At 49.0% G+C, this 23,252-nt stretch overlaps 1 protein-coding gene across 1 annotated transcript in view; it reads right to left on the bottom strand.

Annotated features, from left to right (window-relative positions):
• Positions 1-22,103, bottom strand: part of NCAPD3 (non-SMC condensin II complex subunit D3) — a 54,909-nt gene extending 32,806 nt beyond the window's left edge. The window contains exons 1-14 of the mRNA XM_056860867.1: positions 22,063-22,103; positions 19,055-19,209; positions 16,580-16,742; positions 15,359-15,534; positions 14,393-14,563; positions 11,352-11,413; positions 10,101-10,188; positions 6,471-6,604; positions 4,802-4,874; positions 3,393-3,518; positions 2,862-3,114; positions 2,486-2,548; positions 1,345-1,425; positions 927-1,000 (exon numbers count right to left, since the gene is read on the bottom strand). Of these exons, the coding sequence (XP_056716845.1) occupies positions 927-1,000; positions 1,345-1,425; positions 2,486-2,548; positions 2,862-3,114; positions 3,393-3,518; positions 4,802-4,874; positions 6,471-6,604; positions 10,101-10,188; positions 11,352-11,413; positions 14,393-14,563; positions 15,359-15,502 (1,269 nt within the window). The 5' untranslated portion in view covers positions 15,503-15,534; positions 16,580-16,742; positions 19,055-19,209; positions 22,063-22,103. The remainder of the gene's footprint in view (positions 1-926; positions 1,001-1,344; positions 1,426-2,485; positions 2,549-2,861; positions 3,115-3,392; positions 3,519-4,801; positions 4,875-6,470; positions 6,605-10,100; positions 10,189-11,351; positions 11,414-14,392; positions 14,564-15,358; positions 15,535-16,579; positions 16,743-19,054; positions 19,210-22,062) is intronic.
• Between the last annotated feature and the right edge of the window lie 1,149 nt (positions 22,104-23,252).

The following is a 23,252-nucleotide window of genomic DNA, read 5'->3' as shown; positions in this document are numbered from 1 at the left end:
TCGCCATCAATCTCTCTGTGGGAGATCCAGCGTTTGCCCACGTTAAGGTCACGTTTCGCAGTCATTTGTCATTGGACGTCGCTTCCAGGGACAGGAATTCTCTCTCACCCATTATCAATACCAGTCTGGTGTAATTGGGCTGAGTTAGATTTATAGCCCGCCCTATCCCAAGGGCGGAGAGCGCAGGATACAAACATATTTCCAATTTTGTACTGAGGTGGTAACAAAGTCAAGGCCCCGCCCCTGAAAAGCACACGGGTAAGGAGGTGGCGGTGAGGACCTACCAGAGGAGAACTTCCTTGGCGGGACAGCAGCTCCCCCCCCCCACCCCCCATGAAGGCATAGACCACAAAACACCACAAGAATCTGCCCACACCTGCAAAGTGACAGAATCAGCCAACACTCTAGCCAGGAGACATTAAAAAAATTCACTTCAGCCTCAAGGGGAGAAGCAGCACAGGGAGGGGAACAGAGCGAGAAGGCCTCCAGCTCGTCTCCTTTCTCTTCCTACTTCCAGGGTGTATAGCCAGTCATATACAGAACAGAATAATCAATAGTTGTCCAAAATCCCCTCGATATTAAAACTGGAAATTCCAAATATAAAAGTATAAACTACATAAGTACAAGTATAAAAAACATAAAAAAGAGGGCGCTCCTATGTACGTAGGTAGTAAGACATGTCATCCCAGCAATTTGCACCTAATTTTGGACGCGGCAGAGCAAAATTTAGCAGTGTCAGTGGTGAACCTTGGATTTTCATCCAAGAGCAGCTTCCTTGCCCTCTCCGCCTCTGATCCAGCAGGGCTTTTATGTTCTTTTAATATTGTCTGGAACCTGATAACTTTAAGATATATTGCACCAGTGATTTTGAGAATGGCACCTATCGCTGTGAGGTGTCAGGGCTCGAAAGCAGAGTTGGGCCATACCTGGAGGGCAGATTTCCTAACGTTGGTCTTCTCGTCCCCAGCTCTCAGTCGCAGCATAGCCATGACTTCCTTTCCTGTGAAGGGTGGGGTAAAACAGATTTGTACAAAACTAGCAATCCAGGAACGGAAGTGTCAGCAGCCGGGCGTCTCAACAACTTGGCGTTCGTGTTTCGAGTTTTATACATTCAAATTATTCCACATATCCATAGTTACTTGAAAGGAAGTTGACCCTTAATACAAGACAACCACTTTTTAAAAAGGTTATACAGACAAACTTAAAAAAATATTACTGTCCCTTTATTTTTCTTGACAGCATAGGTGGGAAAAACCTGTACACAGCACACACAAGTATGTCTCAGGCCATTGAGAAAAGGTCCGGCAAAGAAAATCAAATAGCCCAACAATGGTTCCGGCGTACCGTCAAAATCAGTGGTGTCACGCTCGTTGCTCACTTCAACGGTTTTAAAAGTCGGGAAAGTCTTCTGAGGACAGGAGGGACCTTTAATTTTTAAAAAAATCCAGAGTCAGATGCCACAGAGTAAATGAAAGCATGCCAGTTCACTGGCCAATAATCCTGAGAGGGGTTCTTCTCACCCTCCCTCCTCTTAAGCAATGAGGGAAGAATCTTAAAGGCTGGTGACAATGATGAGGCTATAGGTGTTTGCTGATGTCAGTCACTGCATCAGGGTGGGATGTGGGAGACACCCCAGACTGAGGAAAGTGTGACATCTTAGCACCAGACTGTAGCCAAGGGGATGCAGTCTATTCGGCATTTCAAGCAAGACAAGCAGAAACTAGGAGCTAGAACTGGGAAACGATGCTGGAGCTACAAAGGAGAACTGATGGCGGAAAGATCTGCAACTCTTCTTTCCATCTGTCCCACACCCTGCTCCCAAACGGAGGCCTCAGACACTCTAACTTTGTTCCCCGTGTGGATCCTGGATAGGATATTGCCCACCAAAGTGATCAAGGGCGCTACCGGTGATTACGGACTTCGTGGAGATGTGTTGAAGAGTTGGTTTTTATATGCTGACTTTCTCTACCACTTAAGGAAGAATCAAACCAGCTTACAATCACCTTCCCTTCCTCTTTCCACAACAGACACCCTGTGAAGTAGGTGGGGCTGAGAGAGCTCTAAGAGAGCTGTGACTAGCCCAAGGTCACCAAACTGGCTTTATGTGTAGGAGTGGGGAAACAAATCCAGTTCACCAGATTAGCCTCTGACACTCATGTGGAGAAGTGGGAAATCAAACCCGGTTCTCCAGATCAGAATCCACCGCTTCAAACCACCGCTCTTAACCACTACACCACGCTGGCTCTCCCATGTTCCCATGACAAAGTGGAGACAGAAAAGGCTCCCAGGTGGAGAAGCTAATGGGACAGTTAGATAATTCACTATGTCGGTAGCCGCCCTGAACCTGGCCTGGCCAGGGGGAGGGTGGGGTACAAATAAAGGTTTATTATTATTATTATTATTATTATTATTATTATTATTATTATTATATGAAAGCAGAGACAGCCACACCAAGGCACTGTTGCTATCCGGCTGCCATTCTTACCTCCTGTGCTGGACAGGGAAGCCCTTGTGGGCCCGTGCGTTGTCAGTGCCATGGAACCAACAGCTTCAGAGGCAGCAAGAGAAAGATGGTTGCTTTAAATCTGGTGGCCTAAAAAAGATCCCTGCAGGCTTCAATCAGGGTGGCCCGCCCACTCCCCATGTCACCCCCCTCCAGGGCCCTGATTGCGCCGAAGCATCCTGCTTGTATTCATGCAACCATACTCCCACCCCCAAGGAGATCAGAGCTGCGAAAATGGGGTTACCACATTCCCCAACCACCTTGTCCAGTAGGTTCAGCCACTCAGTGGCATTCGCAGCTAAACAGGTCTCCCTTGCCCAAGTTCATCCACAAACCCCGCCTCTCCCACGATGCTCACTACTTTGCAAGAGCTCCTGGATGTTCTCGATGCTGGACGCGCTCTTCATCTCCAGGCACTGCGCAAAGCTCGAAAGCGCCTTGCTACGCACCGTTGGGGCTTTGTCCGAGCACCGGCCGAAGACCATCACCTGCACCAGGAACTTGTGCTTCAGGAACGCCTGCTGCTCCTCAGACAGGGAGCCGTCGTGTTCCCTCTCCGGGAAATCCAGTAGGGCCAGGGCAACATCGAGGGCGAACACTCTGTAAGAGATCTGTGGGGGAGAAGGCAAGAGGTTACGGGAATCGTAGAGCTGGAAGGGACCGCCAGGGTCATCTAGTCCAACCCCCTGTACAATGCAGGAAATTCACAACTACTTCCCCTTCCATACCCCCAGTGACCCCTACTCCATGCCCAGAAGATGGCCAAGATGCCCTCCCTCAGTCCTACTGTCATGGGTGATGAGAAGCCGGCCAGACATCCAGCTTCTATGACGCTTGGCGTGTCAAAGTTGCTGTCGACACCCTGGAGGGCCACGAGTTCCAACCTCACCTTGGTATTGCACGAATATCTGTAGAGCCACACTACGAAGTCGGCATGCTGCGTGCAAGGGAGTTGATACAGCAACTGTGACAGAGACATGGCTGCGTGGGTGCGATATTCGGATTTATCGGGGACCTGGAAAAAAGACAATACGGAGCGCTGTCAAGTCCGAATGATGGACCATCGCTGTTGCACTGAGTTGGTATTTATACGCTGACTTTCTCTACTTTTTAAGGAGAATCAAACCGGCTTACAATCTCCTCTCCCCCCCCCACACACACACCTTGTGAGGTAGGTGAAGCTGAAAGAGTGCAGAGAGAACTGTGACTGGCCCAAGGTCACCCAGCTGGCCTCACGTGTAGGAGTGGGGAAACCAACCAGGTTCACCAGATTAGAGTCTGCAGCTCATGTGGAGGAAAGGGGAATCAAACCCAGTTCTCCAGATTAGAGTCCGCCGCTCCTAACCACTACACCACACTGGCTAAAGGACTGCAGGTCAGCAATGGAGCATGAACTTGGTAGGCAGAAAGTCCCAGATTCAATCCCTGCCATTTCAGGAAGAAGGCGCTGAGAAAGGTTGTTTGTTCTATGTCTAAGGTTTGGGGTAACTCCTACCTGTCCGGAGTAGACAGTACTGAGCATGACAAACTTAGAGCCTGACTCAGTACAAAGCACCTTTTATCTGAAATAAGGAGTTGAAGATACATGAAGCTGCCTTACAGTGAATCAGACCCTTGGTCCATTAAGGTCAGTATCACCTACTCAAGACTGGCAGCAGCTTTCCAGGGTCTCAGGCAGAAGGCATTTACATCACCTGCTACTTGATCCTTTCAACTGGAGATGCCGGGGATTGAACCTGGGACCTTCTGCATGCAAGCCAGATGCTCTTCCACTGAGCCACAGCTTGCGGCCCCTGGGTCAGGTTCAGCCCAAGAATGGGCCTCGTCTTGATAAATCATGGAATTCTGTCTCCAGGGAAACTTGCCAGTTCCCCTCGATCATTATCTTCTCCCAGCACCTATATGTGTCCTCGTGAACCCTCCTTCCTGTTTATGGTATTGAAACTGTTTTTTTATAATACATATTTCTAAAAGCTCATTTTAACGGGTTTGAATATTTGCTGCCTTGGAGACCCTAAGCTGGGTGGAAAGGCATTAAAATGTTTTATATAAAACAAATAAACTCGCTCAAGTGAATGACTGTCCCTGGCAGACGAAGTACCAAAAAGTCTTGCGCGCTTAATGTAGGAGGATTCAAGCTCGCATAAGCAGCAACCACCAGCACCCAGTTTGGACTGCCCGAGCTGCTTCTGTTGGCTGTCTTTGCTGTAATGTCACATTTTTGAAGAAAATGAGCCTTCCTGTCGCAGAAGGGAAAGGTTTTTACGCGGCCGCGCAGAAGCGCATGACGGAACCCACCTTGACACAAATGTGCTGCAGTAAGATTCGCAGTACAGGAAAAGCAACTTCCGTTAGTTCCTTGGTTAGAGAGCTGCATAAAAACCAGGAGACGCACAGATTAGCTGGGCAGAAAGAAGGACTTGACACCAGCCAGGGTACAAACTCAAAAGAAGGGACTTTTTGCAAGTTATTTGCCTTACCAAGCACTGATTGAAACAGGTTTCTTCCCAATGCACAGAAGAGGTGTCGTAGCACTGCAGTGAATACCGTATCATCTTATAGCAGCGGTAAGACTACTGCAGGGTTAAGTAAGGCCGAGAGACAATGAACTTCACAGCCAACCAGACTCCTGAACCAACTAGATGAGGCTAGTGAAAAATACTTGCTTTATCACCTGTGTCAAATATACATGTCTTACCTGTGACCAGGTCAGGAAGTTTTTGAAAACTGGAGAAACTGTATTTTCTCTCTCTGGCCATTTATATGGCATCAACTACTAACATGGATGTAGGCAGAGCAAATGGCACCTGTGTATATATTTGCCAGACTGCTCAAGCCCTTATACCACACGGGCAGACAGTTTGACCTGCAGTTTCCTATGAATGGAAATCTGGTAATCTGTGCAGAAAGCAAATCCCCGATTCCTCCTGAGTACTTCTGGTTTTACTTTTCACCCACATGGACCCTAAGAAGTCTACTGACATCAAATGAAATCTTGATGTGATAAAACTGACCCACAAACATCTTTTTCTTGCCTTCTATTTCTCACATGGGGATTCTCAGCAATCTTTCATACAAATCTGCTTTACTTCAAATAATAATAATTATTATTATGCTACAGCATCTGGTATTGCCAGACTTAAGTACGCAACTGGAAATCAGAGGCGCGTTTTATTTTACTCTTAAGCTGCTAGTCCTCATCGTTCCGAGAGCGTTTAATTACACTGCTTAAAGGATGAAGATGGAAAAAGCTTCAGCACTGAAGTGGAACGTGAAGCCTGTTCACTCTGTGCAGGGCCACCTATCTATTATTAAATCCATCTATCCTCAAAGGAGCTCAGGATGGTGTGTGTTGTTTCACCCTCAGTTTGAACATAAGAAATGCTACGCTGGATCAGACCAAGGTCCATCAAGTCCAGCAGTCTGTTCCCACAGTGGCCAACCAGAAGCCAACTGGTGCCTCTAGGAAGTCCACAAACAAGATGACTGCCGCAGCCTTCTCCTGCCTGTGTTCCACAGCTCCTAATAGAATAGGTATGCTCCTCTGATCCTGGAGAGAACAGGTATGCATCATGGCTAGTATTAATTTTGATTAGTAGCCATGGATACCCCTCCATGAACATGTCCACTCCCCTCTTAAAGCCTTCCAATCTGGCAGCCATTGCCACATCCTGGGGCAGAGAGTTCAAAAATTTAACTATGTCCTCACAAGAACCCTGTGAGGTAAGTTAGGCTCAGAAAGCCTGACCAACTCAAGGTCAGCTGGAACGTTTCATGCAAGAGCTTGAACTTGTGTTTCCCAGATCCTAATCCAACACTCTTCACCACTACAGCTGCACCCAGTCTCCAGTTCAGGGTCAACCTGCAGGATTTGTAGAGTGCCAGAAAATGCCTGAAGGAGCAGCAGCTACAGACAGTCAGATGCAGGTACAGAAAAGCCTGTATGGACAAGCACTTGGTGCTTCACCTGACGAACTTGATTGCCTGGTTGCTGGCACTGACAGCCTGAACTGGAACGGTAGCAGGCACACCACCGGATCCTTCCCTCCCCGGCAACATGAGGATGACGTGCAGAAGCCGATGGAACACCCAGCGAAGCGTCTGGAAAAAAAACATGACGCTGAAGGATGGATGTTGAGAGGAGCTCCCCCGTGCTGCCGGCTCTCACCACCTCTGAACCTCAGGGGATGTCAAACGATCAAACAAATACTCCTACTGTCAGACCACTGGTCCATCTAGCTTAGTTATCTCCTCTGAATAATAGCAGCTCTCTTTGGTCTCAGGCAGAGAAAGGTCACATCCGACACCTGCAGACTGAAACCTTTTACATGAAAATGCCGGGGACCATTCAGAATGCCAAACTCCTCATCCTTGACCCCTTTCGTAGCAAAAGGGAATTCTTACTGTGCATTTCTATCCCCTGAAGAGGCAAGAAGGCAATCTCTGTCCTTTGAGATTGCTGCTCCCATTGGAGGAGGTGAACACATGACACTGCCTTCTACTGAATCAGACCCTTGGTCCATCAAAGTCAGTATTGTCTAAGACCATCAGTGGCTCTCCGGGGTCTCAGGCAAAGGTCTTTCACATCACCTACTTGCCTAGTCCCTTTAACTGGAGATGCTGGGGATTGAACCTGGGACCTTCGGCATGCCAAGCAGATGTTCTACCACTGAGCCACAGCCCCTTCCCGAGGGGTAGCTTCCGGTTGATACCTCTCCCTCCTCCTCTGGGGAGGGCCTCTGCCTCCCCGAGTGCTGTGACCAAGCAACGACTCCTTTTCATTATCCAAAATTAGCTCCATGGAAAACAAAGATAATTGCTACCTCCTGAAAGCTTCGCTCGCACACCAGCCTACCGGAGAAAGGACAGGAGAAAGTAAGGAAGTGGACCTGGGAGGGACTGTGGCTCAGTGGAAGAGTCTCCACTTGGCATGCAGAAGGTCCCCGGTTCAATCCCCGGCATCTCCTGTTAAAAGGGTCAGGCAGTAGGTGATGAAAAAGACCAATGCCTGAGACCCCGCAGACCTGCAGCGAGTGAGAGCAGAAAATACCGATGGACTGATGGTCTAATTCAGGATGAGGCAGCTTCATGTGAACCTCAGGGCACCCTCAGGGCCTCCCCGCAGGAGATCCAGGAGATCAATATCTAGCCTGAAAGGCTAGAAGTTGGTGAAATGCCCTCACGCCTCTTCTGGGAATAGCTGGTGGTAAGAATTCCTATTTTCGCCAGGAAAGGCAGGAGGGCATTCTTTGTCCTTGGTGAGACGACAAAAGCAGCACAGCCTTGCCTTAAAGATGTATGAAAACAAACAGCAAATCAGGCTGCTGATGCAATAATGCCAAGAAATTGTATTTACATTAAAGGATCAATCATGACTCACAAACCAATAATAAGCAAGACCTTATAAGTATTAAAGTCCTTGTCCGACTTTTGCTATAAGTTGGATTCTTGTACGGTTCCTGTAAAGTCCATAGCTTGTTATTTTGTGTAAATACACATTGCCAAGTCCATCCTTCTTCTTTTTTTACAGGGATCCTGTTATTCTCCTGTTTTGACAATATTTCTTCTTCAGAAAATACTGATGGACTGTATAAGGAAGCAGACCGCAATCTTGCTAGTTCCTTCCCTTTAGAACTTGTATGCTCCCATTAATGGGAACTTTACAGGACTTTACAGGAACAGCACAAGAATCTGACTGGGCTTAGGGCGGCTCACAACATGCTTAAAACACAAATACCATTGAATCACGGTAAGTCGTAATAAAATCACAATAAGCCCTATTAAAACAATGCTCATAAAGAAAAACCAGCCCCATAAAACCACAAATATCAAAATATCAAGCATCAAACATTTGCCGCAATTAATCTTTTGTGGTGCCTCGTGACTCTCATTCTGAACTGGCCAGGATGACAGAGAAACGGCCTTGCCCTACCAGTTGGAGTATTAGTTTCCATTTCACATCAGTGCCGTCCCCACCCCTCAACCACTATTTTGCTCACAGGGGTGCAGAAAATCTCTGATCAGGATCAAATTGAGGTGTTGATTTCAATAGGAGGACAGCACACTTTATTTTTAGCAGGCCCAGCATGATACATTTTAGCTGCCATTCCCTGCCTCCTACTCAGATCAACTGACAGAGTGTGCGGGGAGGACAGAGATGTGCTCTGCAAGCGCATCCTCCCCATCAGTTCAGCAAGGGGTGTTCTAAATTGGAAAAAAAAAACCTCCAGGAAAAACAAAGTTATGCACAGAAATCTGCAACTGAACAAAACATTTTTTAAAAAAAGAAGTGCTGCCTCTTGGAGAACCGCAAGAATGAGGGAAGCAGTTTCCAGGATTTGTCTTAGCCCTGGTGAAAAGGGTGTGAAAATGCTTCCCTAACCCACTCTACTCCCCCTCCCTGTGAAATGTCACCCGGCCATTCTGTGAGACAGTATTCAAGCTCCCTCTAGCAGACGAGACAAGAAAACGCACGTCCAGTTAGATTCACAGTTGGGAACAGACCAAGGTATATTTTGTTTTCAAGATATGGTCATCTGTGAAGGACGCCCCCCCAGCCCCCCCAGCATTCAAGAAATGCCTATAAAGGTGGGGAAATGAGACAGCACATGGGGGGGGGGCGATAGGGGAGTAGCTGTGTGTGCCCCCCTTCCACTGTCAATCCCACCCACCCACTCCTCCATCCCTGCCTGCTCAGAGCGCAGGAGGAGAATGCAGAGAAAGAAGTTGGCTTTTAAAAGCTGATTTTCTCTACCTTTTAAGGAGAATCAAACCGGCTTACAATCTCCTTCCCTTCCCTTCAAGAGACACCCTGTGAGGTAGGCTAGGCTGACAGAGTTTGGAGAGAACTGTGACTAGCCCAAGGTCACCCAGCAGAATTCATGTGGAGGAGTGGGGAAACCAACCCAGTTCACCAGATTAGAGTCCACTGCTCTTAACCACTACACCATGCTTGCTCTCAGAAAGGGCAGGAGGCGGGCTCCGCGGCAGGGCAGGAGGGAGAGGCCAGCAGGATTCCCTTCTCATGCCGATGTTAGTGATTTGTGGGCACACTGACAGCATTTGAGGAGAGCAATCCAACAGCATTCCAATTTACAAACGCTTGACCTGCCAAAGTCAAGCACAAGCCACATAAGGGGTTGGTGCCCCCATATTTACCAGCCCAGACGAGGAGAACTGCGGGGAGCCTCCAATGAATAGGCAGGGAGGAACTGCTGGAGCCAGGTCTGCCGGAGCCGGATGAGTTGGTGAGAACTGCCCAGTGGGCCGCAGAAGGTAGCCACATGGCGAGTGACCGCTGGAGGAAATGGCATTGGAGCTGACTGCAAGGATGGCTGTGGGGTGGCTGACGCCATAGCAGACACAGCCCCCATGGAGCGTGCCACCTGCGGAGGCTGGTATGGCCTGGAAGCCGCCACGGGGAGGCTGGTATGGCCTGGAAGCCGCCACGGGGAGGCCAGCATAGCGTGGCAAAGGCAGCTGAGTGCCAGCCTCCTCCCGGGCACAGGAACCGCACTGAGTTATAGTAGGGCCTGCTGGTAAGCACACAAAGAGCTTTCACAGGTGACAAACACCCACATGAATCCATCATATTTACCTTATCTTCCGGGCCATGAAGCGGGGAACAGAGGAGTCGTAAACCAAGATGGGCAAGCTCCGGGACATACTTGGCTTGATCAAGAGTCCTGTACAAAAAAACAAAGTTACGGCTCTCTGCTGGATCTCTTTCAAGGTGCCAACGCTGTCCTACGCGAACAATTCATGGCTGAGACTCCCCAACAGTTGTTCGCAAACGGCAAATGCAGCGTGCGGCTGAACCCCAGTCAACCAATTTGATTGCACTTGAATTGCTGCCACAAGAGTCACTGGAAAAGACAATAGTGCTAGGAAAAGCTTAAGGCAGTACAAAAAGAGGAAGACCAAACGTGAGATGGATTGACCCAGTAAAGCAAGCCCCAGACTTCAGTCTGCAAGAACTGAGTAACACGGTGTGTAATATACACGTGTGTGTATGCCTTTAAGTGAGCCCTTGCAAACAGTTTTTATTTCTTGCCCCCAAGGCCTGTATGGGAGGGGCCTCACTTAGTTCTACAAATGAATACATGAAGCTGCCTTCTACTGAATCAGACCCTTGGTCCATCAAAGTCAGTATTGTCTACTCAGACTGGCAGTGGTTCTCCAGGGTCTCAGGCAGGGGTCTTTCACACCACCTACTCGCCTAGTCCCTTTAACTAGGGATGCCGGGGATTGAACCTGGGACCTTCTGCATGCCAAGCAGAAGCTCTACCACTGAGCCACGGCCCCTCCTTCTAGTTCAGTGTGTGTACATTGTAGCTGCAAGTATGCGCAAGTGACTTCCCTTTTGAAAGCAATAAAGAAGCTTATTGTTGAAGCTGCCAGTGTCTCCTGTTTGCTAACTACCTTGACAGAAGAAAACAGCAAGAGTCCAGTAGCACCTTAAAGACTAACAAAATTTCTGGCAGGGGATGATCTTTCTGAATAAGCTAACTGTGGCTCACTAAAGCTCATCCCCTGCCAGAAATTTTGTTAGTCTTTCAGGTGCTACTGGACTCTTGCTCTTTTCTACTGCTAGTGACAGACTAACACGGCTACCCGTCGTGATCTATCTCGACAGGTAAGCTTACTCCTACAGACCAGGCACCAGAGGATACTACACTGTTAAAGGTAGAATGTTTTTGAGGTCATGAATTCATAGGGTAGCCATAAATCGGAAGTGACTTGACAGCACACAACCCACACACAGCTACAGAATCTTCCCCTGCCCACGACACCCGTACGGCTTCCCACGCTCAAAGAAAGGCATTCCAATTAAGCAGTGATAACTCACTTGCTCTCTGCAGGCTCGATGCTGCGCGGGCAGGGCTCCAAACTCAAGAAGTCAACAAAGATCTATGAGAAAGCACAAAATAGAGTTAAAAAGACAGTTAGATCATGCCGGGGGCGGGGGAGATAATCTCACCTAGGCCTCCTTTTAAGCATGGGAAACCCTCAGCCTGTCACCTGCAGGAGACCCAAGTGGTCTTGGAATCCCCCTACACACATACCTGGTCTGGCAATTTTGCACTGCCAAGGAGGAAGCTGGCACTCCTGGGGAGAATTGTGTAGTGGCCATATCCTCCAGAGCAATGTAGGAAACAAAGCTCTACCCCCACGCCTTTGCAAGAGCTACACATCCCACATTTTAGAAGCATCTGAAGCTGGATCTAGGCTGCAATTAAGAAAATGATGGCAAAGGAGGATCTCTAAAGGGCAGAATGTTTCCCGGGGGACTCTGTGTAGCCATCTCCATTGCAAATATCTTACAATGCAAGAACCACCCTTCTGGGTCCAACCAGGGGTATGTGGCCCACTGTTCTGGTTCTGGCTGAGCCCATGACATTATGACACACAGCTAGCAACTGAAGCAGCCTTCCTTAAAAAACAGCTCACAGTTAGGAATGCAAGAAGGTCCTTGGCTGGACCATATTAAGGGGTTCAGGGGGCAGTAGGAAGCCCATCAACATATGGACCTCTGTGCACTTGAGAAAAGTAATGAATGTTATCCTATTTCCTTTTTTTTGTTCCCTTATTATTCTTTTCTTTTATCCTGAAAATACCAATAAAAATATATATAAAAAAGAACATATAGAACTCCCCACACTGTATATTCCCATCATCCAGTATCCGAAAATACAAGGGAGAAGACCCGCAAGGACCCATGGGGGACATCCCTATTCCCCTTGCTGCTGGCACAGAACTACTAACCTTGTGGGCTCTCCTGGCACCACCACCCTCAGCTCCTCATTGGTTTACCCACTGCCCTTCCCCCTGGTTTTCTTTTTCCTCGCAGCAACTGGATGAGCTCCCTTCTTCACATCTCGTTCCATTCATTGTGTGTGTGCCATTTTGAGTTGCTATGACAATCCATAAAGCTGCTGAACAGTAGCTGTATTTATTTATTTATGCACAGGACTGCAAATGCACAGACATCTCTATCGGCTTGGGAAGCAAGGGGAATACCTCCAAATAAGGTATTTGTTTTTCTCATCAGACTCTGAATCATCTCTCTCCATGGCCCTGTTGTGTAGATTTGCCTATCCGCACAGGAGCCAGCCCTTGGCTATTAGATACAGGGATACTGCATCTGAATGTGGAAGGTCTGCCCAGCTATCATGTCGAACTGCTGTTGATGGACCCATGTTCCAGGAACATAAGAAAGCCCATGCTGGATCAGACCAAGGCCCATCAAGTCCAGCAGTCTGTTCACACAGTGTCCAACCAGGTGCCTCTAAGAAGCCCACAAACAAGACAACTGCAGCAGCATTATCCTGCCTGTGTGCCAAAGCACCTCATACAACAGGGATGCTCCTCTGATCTTGAAGAGAATGGGTATGCAGCATGACTAGCGTGGTCAATTCTTTTTTAAAGCCAACTAAGATAGTGGCCAGCCTTGACCTGGATGGCCCAGGCTAGCCTGATCTCGTCAAATCTCAGAAGCTAAGCAGGGTCAGCCCTGGTTAGTATTTGGATGGGAGACCAAGGAATACCAGGGCTGCTGTGCAGAGGAAGGCACTGGCAAACCACCTGTTAGTCTCTTGCCATGAAAACCCCCCAAAAAGGGGTTGCCATAAGTCGGCTGTGACTTGACGGCACTTTACACACATACACAAGATAGTGGCCACCACCATCACTGGGCAACAGATATGCTAGACCAGAGGTCCTCAAACTTTTTAAACAGGGGGCCAGTTCACTGTCCCTCAAACACTGTTGGGGCCCCCCCGCCCAAACGGGAAGGCAGCCAGGCGCCCAGGCAAAGAAAAGTTAACTTGCGGCAGAAGGACGTGCCGTCCCTCCCCCAAGTGCCTCTCCATGGCCGACATTCCCCCCTTCGCTGGGCTGAGACACCCCCCCCGCCACCGCTGCGCGCCCTCCTTTCCCGCCTCCTGGAGCGGGAGGCGGGCTGGCCCCCTGCTTGGCAAAGAGCACTTGAGGGGAAGGGGAAAGGGCGAAGGAGGCTGGCGGGAGACGGGGGTCTCTCAGCCCTCCCCTCCCTGGAGGCGCCGCCACCCAAGCCACCCATGCGGGGGCCCCGGCGCTCGCTTGCCCACTCGCCTCGCTCCTGCTCGCCTCGCAGGCAGACGGGGATGTTCTTCTTCCAGCCCAGCATGGCTCCTTCAGGGCGGCGGCTGCGGCAGGAGGAGCAGCGGCGGAGGGGCACATTGCAGTCCGAGGCGGCGCCTCCTGTCCCCCGAGCCGCGCGTTGTCTGGGGAAAGGAAGGCGGCAGCGGCAGCTCTTCAGGGCAGCCGTGGCAGGGAAGGTGCAAGGCGGTGGTGGCGGCTCCCAGGTAGGCACGGGTGTCGCCACTCCGCTGCTGCCGCTGCCGCTTTATACGGTGAACGGCCACCTTAGTTTGGGGAAGGGATGGGTGCGGCGGCTCCGGAGGGAGCCGGGTTCAGGACCCTGATGGGCCGGATCCGGCCCGCGGGCCGTAGTTTGAGGACCCCTGAGCTAGACAGACAGACAGATAGATATAGGGTTGTCAGGCAGCATTGCGGGATAATTTTTTTTAAAGCAGGCTCGTCTACTTATTGAGGGTAAAACTATGGAGAGTTTCCAGAGATTCCTTGAGCTACCCTGGAAGTGACAAAAGGTAGGTCTAGGAACTGGAAGAAACTCTATGGTAAAACCAGTTTCCAGTGATTCCTAGTGCTACTCTTTTGGCACTTGCAGCAATAACTTTAGGTAAGTACATGAGGCTGCATTCCTCCCCCCCTCCCTGCTCCAAGTGGTGACGAGAAATGGGGCCTGGGGCCTCAGCAGCCATAACACACATACACCTGACTGCCACCTTTGTGCAACACTGTTTTGCTTTTGATTGCATGACCTACCTGGATGCATGCCTGAACACACTGCGGTTTCTCTTTCAGGGAGAACTTGGAAAGAAGCCTCAGGAAATTTTTCAGGAGAAGAAAGAGGGCCTCCCGGATTTGCAGGAGGTCAGATGCAGAGAAGAAGAGCTCCTCTTCTTGTTCTTCTTCCTCTTCAAAAATATCATCCATCTACAATGGCAGGAAACTAATTTAAGAAGGCACTAAGAAAGTGCCAGCCAACTGGCTGGGGCAGTTTCAGTCCTCGAGCAATTTAACATCTGTTTGGGAGGTCTCACAATGTGCTGGATCAGCCACCATGAATAACAGAACCTTCTAAGTGGCTGCACCAGAGCTCAGGAACACCCTCCAGCATGAAGTGCATTTGGCCCTGTTCCAAAGGGAGCCAGTCTTTTAAGTTTGTAGTCGTTTTTTACCCTTCACAAATGGTCCTCACACTGTGTTTATGGCTTACATTTTACATTAAGGTGGTGTATCGATTTGTATTATTTACTGATTATTTTATTGTTGTACTTACTGTATGCCGCATTGAAGACTTTCAAAAGCAGCTTAAAAAAATACTGCAAATCATTTTAAAAAATCAATTTCATCTGGCCTGTGGCAGTCCCTACCAAATATGTATCAACATTTAATAATGTTTTCTCACCTTTCTTCTGGGCAGAAAAAAGAAAAGGATTTTCCAAAAGTTGTAAAGGCGAGATACTCCACCCCTTCAATGTTCTCGTTACAGTTCTCGATCGGTCCGTGTGCATTTTTATGCACAAACACATGCGTTCCATGATTGCGACACCCTTGACAGTTGGCACCAAGGTTTCAGTTTGTGTCCAGCCCACGAATGCAGAATGCTGGCCGTCTTCTGTGGCACAGCTCCCTCAGAGTGGGGTAAGAGGGCAGTTGCACACAGGTATAAAAAAAAGCAGCATGTCTACAGCACTTCCAACGTGACACACCTGATGGTTTTCTTACCTGGGGATTTTTTGTCTTCGTCACCCTTCCCCTCTTATTTTTCCCCCACTGATGACTTTGTGTCTGGCTCTTTTTCCTTTTCCTGGGTAAGTCCAGGCCCTGGGGCCAGCACTTCTGGAAGGTCTGAAGGCACTTTTCAAACATCACCGGATGGAACAGTTGGTTGGCGATGCTGCCTGCCGGAAAGGAAAGACGGATCAGGGCCTCGCTCTGCCAGGTTACCTACAGACCAGGCCTTACAATATTGGACAAAAACATGCAGTTCAGCACTGGAGAACGCATGGCCACTGGAAACTGTGTAGAGTGGAGCCCGGTAATGGAAGAGGGCAGGAAGGGACAGAGATTGAACAATCTGAGGCAGCTAACTGCTAAAAGAGATGGGAAGGCTTAATAAGTAATGCCCTGACAACATATAATATCCTATTCACTGGGTCAGACAGCAGAAGCGGTGAGTTACCACCTTCAGATACTAGCAAAGAATTTTAAAAGTGGTACTGTTTACCCAGGCTGTTATTCTGTCTTTACTTTCTTCAAATAGATTTGGACAGAAACTTTCCCTCGCTGTTCTATCTTCACAACAACCCTGTGATGTAGGTTAGGCCAAGGGATAATGAATGGCCCAAGGTCACCCAAAAAATGCCCTGGATTGGTCCTAACCCAGCAGTACAGGGCATTAAGGACAATACAGTTTCACAGAGCCTATATAGCAGAATGGTTAAGAGCAGAACAAGCTTACGCTATTTTGATGCCTCGAGACAGAAAATTAAATCTGGCCTTTCCCCTCTAACCAGTTTACTCAGAAGTATTAAATAGGCAAGCATAGGATTACTTCAAAAATATTATAGCCTGCTTTTCCTGAAAGCTCAAGACAACTTAATATTTTCATTGGCAGCTGTACTCAACTCTGACTACCTAATGTTTTGTGACAACTTAAAACCATCTCAGCATGTAACGTTAGCAGCACACAAAAGGATTTTACTGGCATACTTGACCACAGGCTTATATTAGTCATTTCTGCCTCAGAAAAAGAGCCAACTGTTGGAAATCTCTCCAGGGTGGTAGCCTGGAATTCTTTTTTTAAGTTGCCCTAGGCAACCAAGGAAGGAGCCCCACTGATGTTGATTTTTCCAGTAGTGAGCATGTAAGATAATGCACAGCACAGGTGAAATCACTCCCCTAAGAAGCCACCGTCACAAAGCGTAAGCCAGGCCATGCACTCACCTGGAATTTCAACCAATAAGAAGTACAATCCAGCAGCATGGAGCGCATAGAGCCGCTGCAGGACGTCGGCCTTTTTCTTTTGAGCCTCTTGGACAAAGTGATACAGCACAGCAACAAGGGCATTGTGGGAGATATTGTTCTCTGCAAACAGGGCCCAGACACTCTGAAACAAAATGGAGAAATCAAACAGGGGGGAAAACCCAACACATCTCATCTGTTTATATTGCCCCAGCTCTTACTGAATCAGTTTCTGCTTTTATCATTCTGTTTTCTGTGTTTCTTGGAGTATTGTTTTAATGATCTGTGTGTGTTCTTTTTTTTGGGGGGGGGGTGTAATGTGATTATGTGCCAACATGAGATGGATTGACTCTATAAAGGAAGCTACGGCCCTTAGTCTCCAAGACCAGAGAAAGGCTATTAACGATAGGATGTTTTGGAGATCTGTTAGCCACTTTGGTGGCCCTTGTGAAGGCAGAAAGGCAGGATGGATATATGGACATATATGTCTACACACACACACACATAAATAAAACCATGCAAAAGTATCAGGTGTGATTATATATCCAGCTGCCTCTAGGAAGCCCACAAACCAGACGACTGCAGCAGCATTGTCCTACCTGTGTTCCACAGCACCTAATATAATAGGCATGCTCCTCTGATACTGATGTGCTCCTGGACTCTGCCAGCTCCTTCCATTAACTTTTGATAGAACCAGCCTATTGGCTTCGATAGACTTAAGTGTAATTTTGCTTTGGATTGCACCGTAAGTCCATGTTGGCCACAACGGCTAAGGTCTGGACAGTACGAAACAACTAGGTTTCATTTTTTTAAATACAAAATAATGACCAGCACAAAGCTCAAATGCAAAAATTATTCAAGTAATCAAATATATACAAGGAAAGGAAAGAAACAACAAGCAAGTGTGATGACAATATATACACAACAGAGTGGAATAATAATAACAAGGAATATAGTTCAAAAGAACTTAGTTCAATGTCTGAAAAGACTTCCACTAGGTTGCATACGAAAGGGGAGAAAAGTCAAACCTCCCAAATCCACATGTGTACAGAATGGTGGTAGCTAAAGTTGTAAGCAAGGGAGAAAAACGTCCCTCAATACGGCAGGAATAACGAGATGGAAAACGCCTTCTGGAATTACAACGTTTTTTGCAATAAATTTGCTTCTTCAGCCTAATAAAAATACATAGAACTTTCATAAGTGACTCTATAGTGCTTATTAACATTTTTAAACATTTTGGGGTTTTGACTTTTCTCCCCTTTCGTGTGCAACCCAGTGGAAGTCTTTTCAGACATTGAACTAAGTTCTTTTGAACTATATTCCTTGTTATTGTTATTCCACTCTCTGTTGTGTATATATTGTCATCATACTTGCTTGTTGTTTCTTTCCTTTCCTTGTTGTATATATTTGATTAGTTGAATAATTTTTGCATTTGAGCTTTGTGCTGGTCTTTATTTTGTAGCAACTTTACAGCGCAGGTGATTTTTTGAATTGTTGGATCTTCATTTTTTTTAATGGCAACATGTGACACATCAGAGCTTTAGCAAAGCAAAGCACAGAGGGTGCACAAACTTATTAAAAATAGATGCACCTAACTCCGGGCTGGATAGGGCCACGTGGCACTCGCAGACACTTCGCTAGCAACACGGTCTTAATATCTGCCATCTAGATCGCTGCCACCAAACAGAATCAGTCTAGCATCTCTTTGCTGCTGCAACCAATTTAAGAAAATAAGAAAGGCCATGCTGGATCAGAGCAAGGGCCATCAAGTCCAGCAGTCTGTTCACACAGAGGCCAATCAGGTTCCTCTAGGAAGCCCACAAACAAGACAACTGCAGCAGCATTAGCCTGCCTGTGTTCCGCAGCACCTAATATAATAGGCATGCTCCTCTGAGACTGGTGAGAATAGGTATGCATCATGACTCGTATCCATTTTTTACTAGAAGCCATGATTAGCCCTCTCCTCCATGGACATGTCCACTCCCCTCTTAAAGCCTTCCAAGTTATAAGAACGTAAGAAAAGCCCTGCTGGATCAGAGCAAGAGCCATCAAGTCCAGCAGTCTGTTCACACAGAGGCCAACCAGGTGCCTCTAGGAAGCCCACAAACAAAACGACTGCGGCAGCATTATCCTGCCTGTGTTTCACAGCATCTAATATAATAGGCATGCTCTTCTGAGACTGGTGAGAATAGGTATGCATCATGACTAGCATCCATTTTTACTAGAAACTATGATTAGCCCTCTCCTCCATGGACATGTCCACTTCCCTCTTAAAGCCTTCCAAGTTACAAGAACGTAAGAAAGGCCCTGCTGGATCAGACCACGGCCCATCAAGTCCAGCAGTCGGTTCACACAGTGGCCAACTGGGTGCCTCTAGGAAGCCCACAAATGACTGCAGAAGCATCCTGCCTGTGTTCCACAGCACCTAATATAATGGGCATATAATTTGCCTCTTACTTCAGCGGCCTCCTGGTCATCTGCAGCAAACGGGTGGAGAGCCTTGTACAGCTGAGCAAAGGCATCCAAACCATCTTCTGTTATCACACTCTCTTGCCTAGAATCCAAAGGCTCCGACTCAGTGAAATCAAGTTCCCAGGCTGTGTCGACCCAGGCTGAAATGGAACAGAGAATATATGTACTCTAGACTCCTCCAAGAACATCACTGCACAGGGAGCAATCCTAAATTGGTCTACTCAGAAGTCAGTCCCATTGGTTATGCCAGGAAAGTGCCCTTAGGATTGAATGCAAAGAGATTTTATTTTCTCTGTGTTCTAATTTTTCACACAAATAAGTGTTACCTGGTTTGGAGTTGCTGTTTTTGGTTTGTTTTTTTGAAGTGCATAATTTGGAGTGAAATGGAAAAACTTTCTGAGCTTTACCATGGCACTCTTCAATTATTCCTAAAACTGGTAACAAGGAAAGTGTAATGGGGGTGTTGGAAAAGGGATGAAGCAGGACTGTAAATAACCTTGTCTGGAATTACAACATTAGGAACATTTCTCTGATGTGGAAAGCAGGGTGCCCCCACTGTTTTGTTTGGAGCCCGTCAATCTGCCCCAACTAACACTGATATTTTGGGGCAAGCTGGCACAGAGAGGTATTCGTGGGCAAATATCCACCAGGGCTACTCCATGTGATTGGGCTTCAGCTCAAGACCTGCTTTCGCACCACTCCCCCCCCCTCAAAAAAAGGACCCAAAACAGAACCCAAATGAGTCCTGCCCAGTCTGCCACTGGCACCCCCATCAGAAGAACGAACCTGTTTATTTACCCCTGACCCATAAGGACCCAGGCACCTTTGCTCTTTGTTTCCTTCATTATGGTTGCCCCCATTATGGTTGAAGACAGCAGGAAAGAGGAAGACCCAACATGAGATGGATTGACTCTACAAAGGAAGCCATGGCCCTCAGTCTGCAAGACCTGAGCAAGGCCGTTAAGGATAGGATGTTTTGAATATTAATTCGAAGGGTCACCATAATAACATAAGAAAAGCCCTGCTTGATCAGACCAAGGCCCATCAAGTCCAGCAGTCTGTTCCCACAGTGGCCAACCAAGGTACCTCCAGGAAGCCCACAAACAAGAAAACTGCAGCAGCATTGTCCTGCCTGTGTTCCACAGCACCTAATAGGCATGCTCCTCTGATCCTGGAGATAATAGGTCTGAATCATAACCAGTAGCCATTTTACTAGTAGCCATGGATAGCCCTATCTTTCATGAACATGTCCACTCTTAAAGCCTTCCAAGTTATAAGAACATAAGAAAAGCCCTGCTGGATCAGACCAAGGCCCATCAAGTCCAGCAGTCTGTTCACAGTGTCAGGAACAGGCCTGGGAAGGAAACTGGAAAGTGTCTCCGTGCCCTTGAGAACGGAGGGGGGAGACCAGGTGGTATTTTTCACTGTTTGGCAGCACTGTCTCTGTTTAGTCTCAGTTCTACACTTGACCGTGAGAACCCCTGCTATCTTGCCCTAGCAACGGGGGTTGAAGATTCAAATGTTGTATATCTTGTACCTGTAGACTTTGTCCCTCAATAGAGTTCTCGAATCGCTTTCAAGTCAATTTCTGTATTCACTGTATTTAGCCTAATAAATCAGCCTTCTCAGAGGAACTGCCTGGAGATCTGTTTGTGGGATACTTATGGTGAGACCAGAGCTGACACAGAGTGGCCAACCTGGTGCCTCTAGGAAGCTCACAAACAAGACCAAACAGAATCAGTCTAGCATCTCTTTGCTGCTGCAACCAATTTAAGAAAATAAGAAAGGCCATGCTGGATCAGAGCAAGGGCCATCAAGTCCAGCAGTCTGTTCACACAGAGGCCAATCAGGTTCCTCTAAGAAGCCCACAAACAAGATGACTGCAGCAGCACCATCCTGCCTGTGTTCCACAGCTCCTAATAGAATAGGCATGCTCCTCTGATCCTGGAGAGAGTAGGTCTGCATCATGACTAGTATCCATCTTCACTAGTAGCCTTGAATAGCCATGAACAGGATCACTCCCCTTGAGGGCAACTGGACGGCGCTTAACACACACATACACAAAGTCGCCAACTCTGGGCGGGAAATTTGGAGGTCCAGCCTGGGGTTTGGGAAGGGCGTGGCCCCAGTAGGGGGCAACCCCATAGACTCCAACTTCCAAAGCAGAAGGTCTCTCCAGGGGAAATGATAGGGTTGCCAGGTCCCTCTTTGCTATCGGTGGGAGATTTGCGGGGGGCGGAGGCTGAAGAGGGCTGGGTTTGGGGAGGGACTTCAATGCCATAGAGTCCAATTGCCAAAACAGCTGTTTTCTCCAGGGGAACTGATCTCTATCGGCTGGAGATCAGTTGTAACAGCAGGAGATCTCCAGCTAGTACCTGGAGGTTAGTACAGGAGCGAAACATACAACGCTGCGCAAAAGTACAAACGTCTCCTCATTTTGAAGTCTCTTCTCGTTTCTGGATTCTTCACGTTTGGAGGCTACCTATCGACCTATCAACCACAGAAAGACATATTATGAGAAAGCAACTCTATTTCATGAATTTGTACCTAATTACTTTATGATTCTGTACATAGCCACTATGTCTGTCTTTACTGTGGGTGTATTAGTTGTATAGACACGTTGTTGTTCTTGGAATTTCGGTAGCCTATAAAGTTTGTACTTTTGCACAGCGTTGTATGTTTTGCTCCTGTACTAAGTTCCTTATCCTTTGATATTGGTGCAGTGGTGCCCTATTTCTCCCTCCAGTACCTGGAGGTTGGCAACCATAGGACCTGATCTCTGCAGACTGGGGGTCGGTTGTAATTCCGGGAGATCTCCAGGCCCTTCCTGGAGGTTGGCAACTCTAGCCCCATGGGAAGGCCCCAGGCGTTCTGGCTGCCTCCCCCCCCACCCCACGCGAACCAAGACCGACAGAGCACGACCCCCTCCGCCCTTCCAGCCCGGGCCCCTCTTCTCCCGACGCGGGGAGGGCAGCTCCCGAGGTCGGCCTCACCGGAGCTGACGCCGCGGATCCCCCACCGCTCCACGGCGCGCAGCAACCGCTCCGCCGCCATCCCCTCAGCGGAGCCTCCGCCAACGGCTCCTTCGAACCCACCAATCACGGAGCTCCCTCCCCGCCCGCCAGCCAATCCCCGCCGCCCCCCGGGAGGCCGCGCGCAGGCGCGCCGGGGGCCCCTCCCCCGGCCTCCGCGCGCGCTTCTCCGCCGCGCCCGATAGGAGGCCCGGGCGCGTGCGCAGTCGGGGGGTGAGCCGCCGCGCCTCTCCCCCCTCCCTCCCTCCTTCCCCGGACCCGGGTGCGGCGCATGCGCGTTGCGAGGCTTGTGGTCCGGGTTGGCGGCTCGAGCTCCGCAGCCAGCTCCGCCGGGGAGGAGGGGAGCGCGGCCGCGGAGGGCGTCGCTGCGGAGGGCGCCGCCGTCCCTTGCAACGCCAGTTGCAATTGCATGCAGCCCCGGAGCCTCGGGCCTTCCTGCAACAGCCCTTGGCCGGCCGAGCGACGCCCCCGTCTGCCTCCCCCGGCATCGATTTTTAAAAAAACAACCCTCTTACCGGGTGGGCCCTTACATTTGCACCTCTCCGTCAGCCCCCCTTCCCATTGCACGCCCCCCTTCCCATTGCACGCCCCCCTTTTCTGCATGCCTCTCCATCCCCTTCCCTCTTCTCCATTGCCAGGCGCAATATAAATTCCCCGTGTCCCCTTCCCCCAAATTTCCCTGGGCTTGCAACCTTGCTACCCCGATTCCTGCTTTGAGGGGCCCCCTCCCCCCCCTTTGCACGCCCACCTTCCCCGTCTTGGAGGTTAGATGAGCAAACCGCCTCCCCGGCCCAGCCTCTGGACCGCTGCCTCCAGGGTCCGGCATTGCCACATCTGGAGAGGTGTGGCTTCTGCAGGTTGCAGAGCACGGTCCCCGGCAGCATCGCCCGGCAACCTTTCCCCGTCTCCTTAAGCAGCCAGGCCTCCTTTTGCACTGACCCCTTCCCCTGATCTCCCCCCAGCTGTGTCCCCTCCACCACCAAGATCTCTGTGCTGACAGCTCCCCATTCCCAGGGGTCTCCTCCTGTTGCTTGACCAGCTGGCCTCTAACCGAAGGAGAGAGGGTTCTGGGCACCGCTTTGTCTTTTCGGGGGCAAACCACGACTGCCCAGCCCTACGCGGGTGCCGCCTGCATTGCCGTACGCCGCTGG

This window comes from Euleptes europaea, chromosome 14 (assembly GCF_029931775.1).
Source record: "Euleptes europaea isolate rEulEur1 chromosome 14, rEulEur1.hap1, whole genome shotgun sequence".
Taxonomy (NCBI): domain Eukaryota; kingdom Metazoa; phylum Chordata; class Lepidosauria; order Squamata; family Sphaerodactylidae; genus Euleptes; species Euleptes europaea.
Note: the sequence above shows the minus strand (reverse complement) of the source record. Positions and strands in the feature narration are given on the sequence as shown.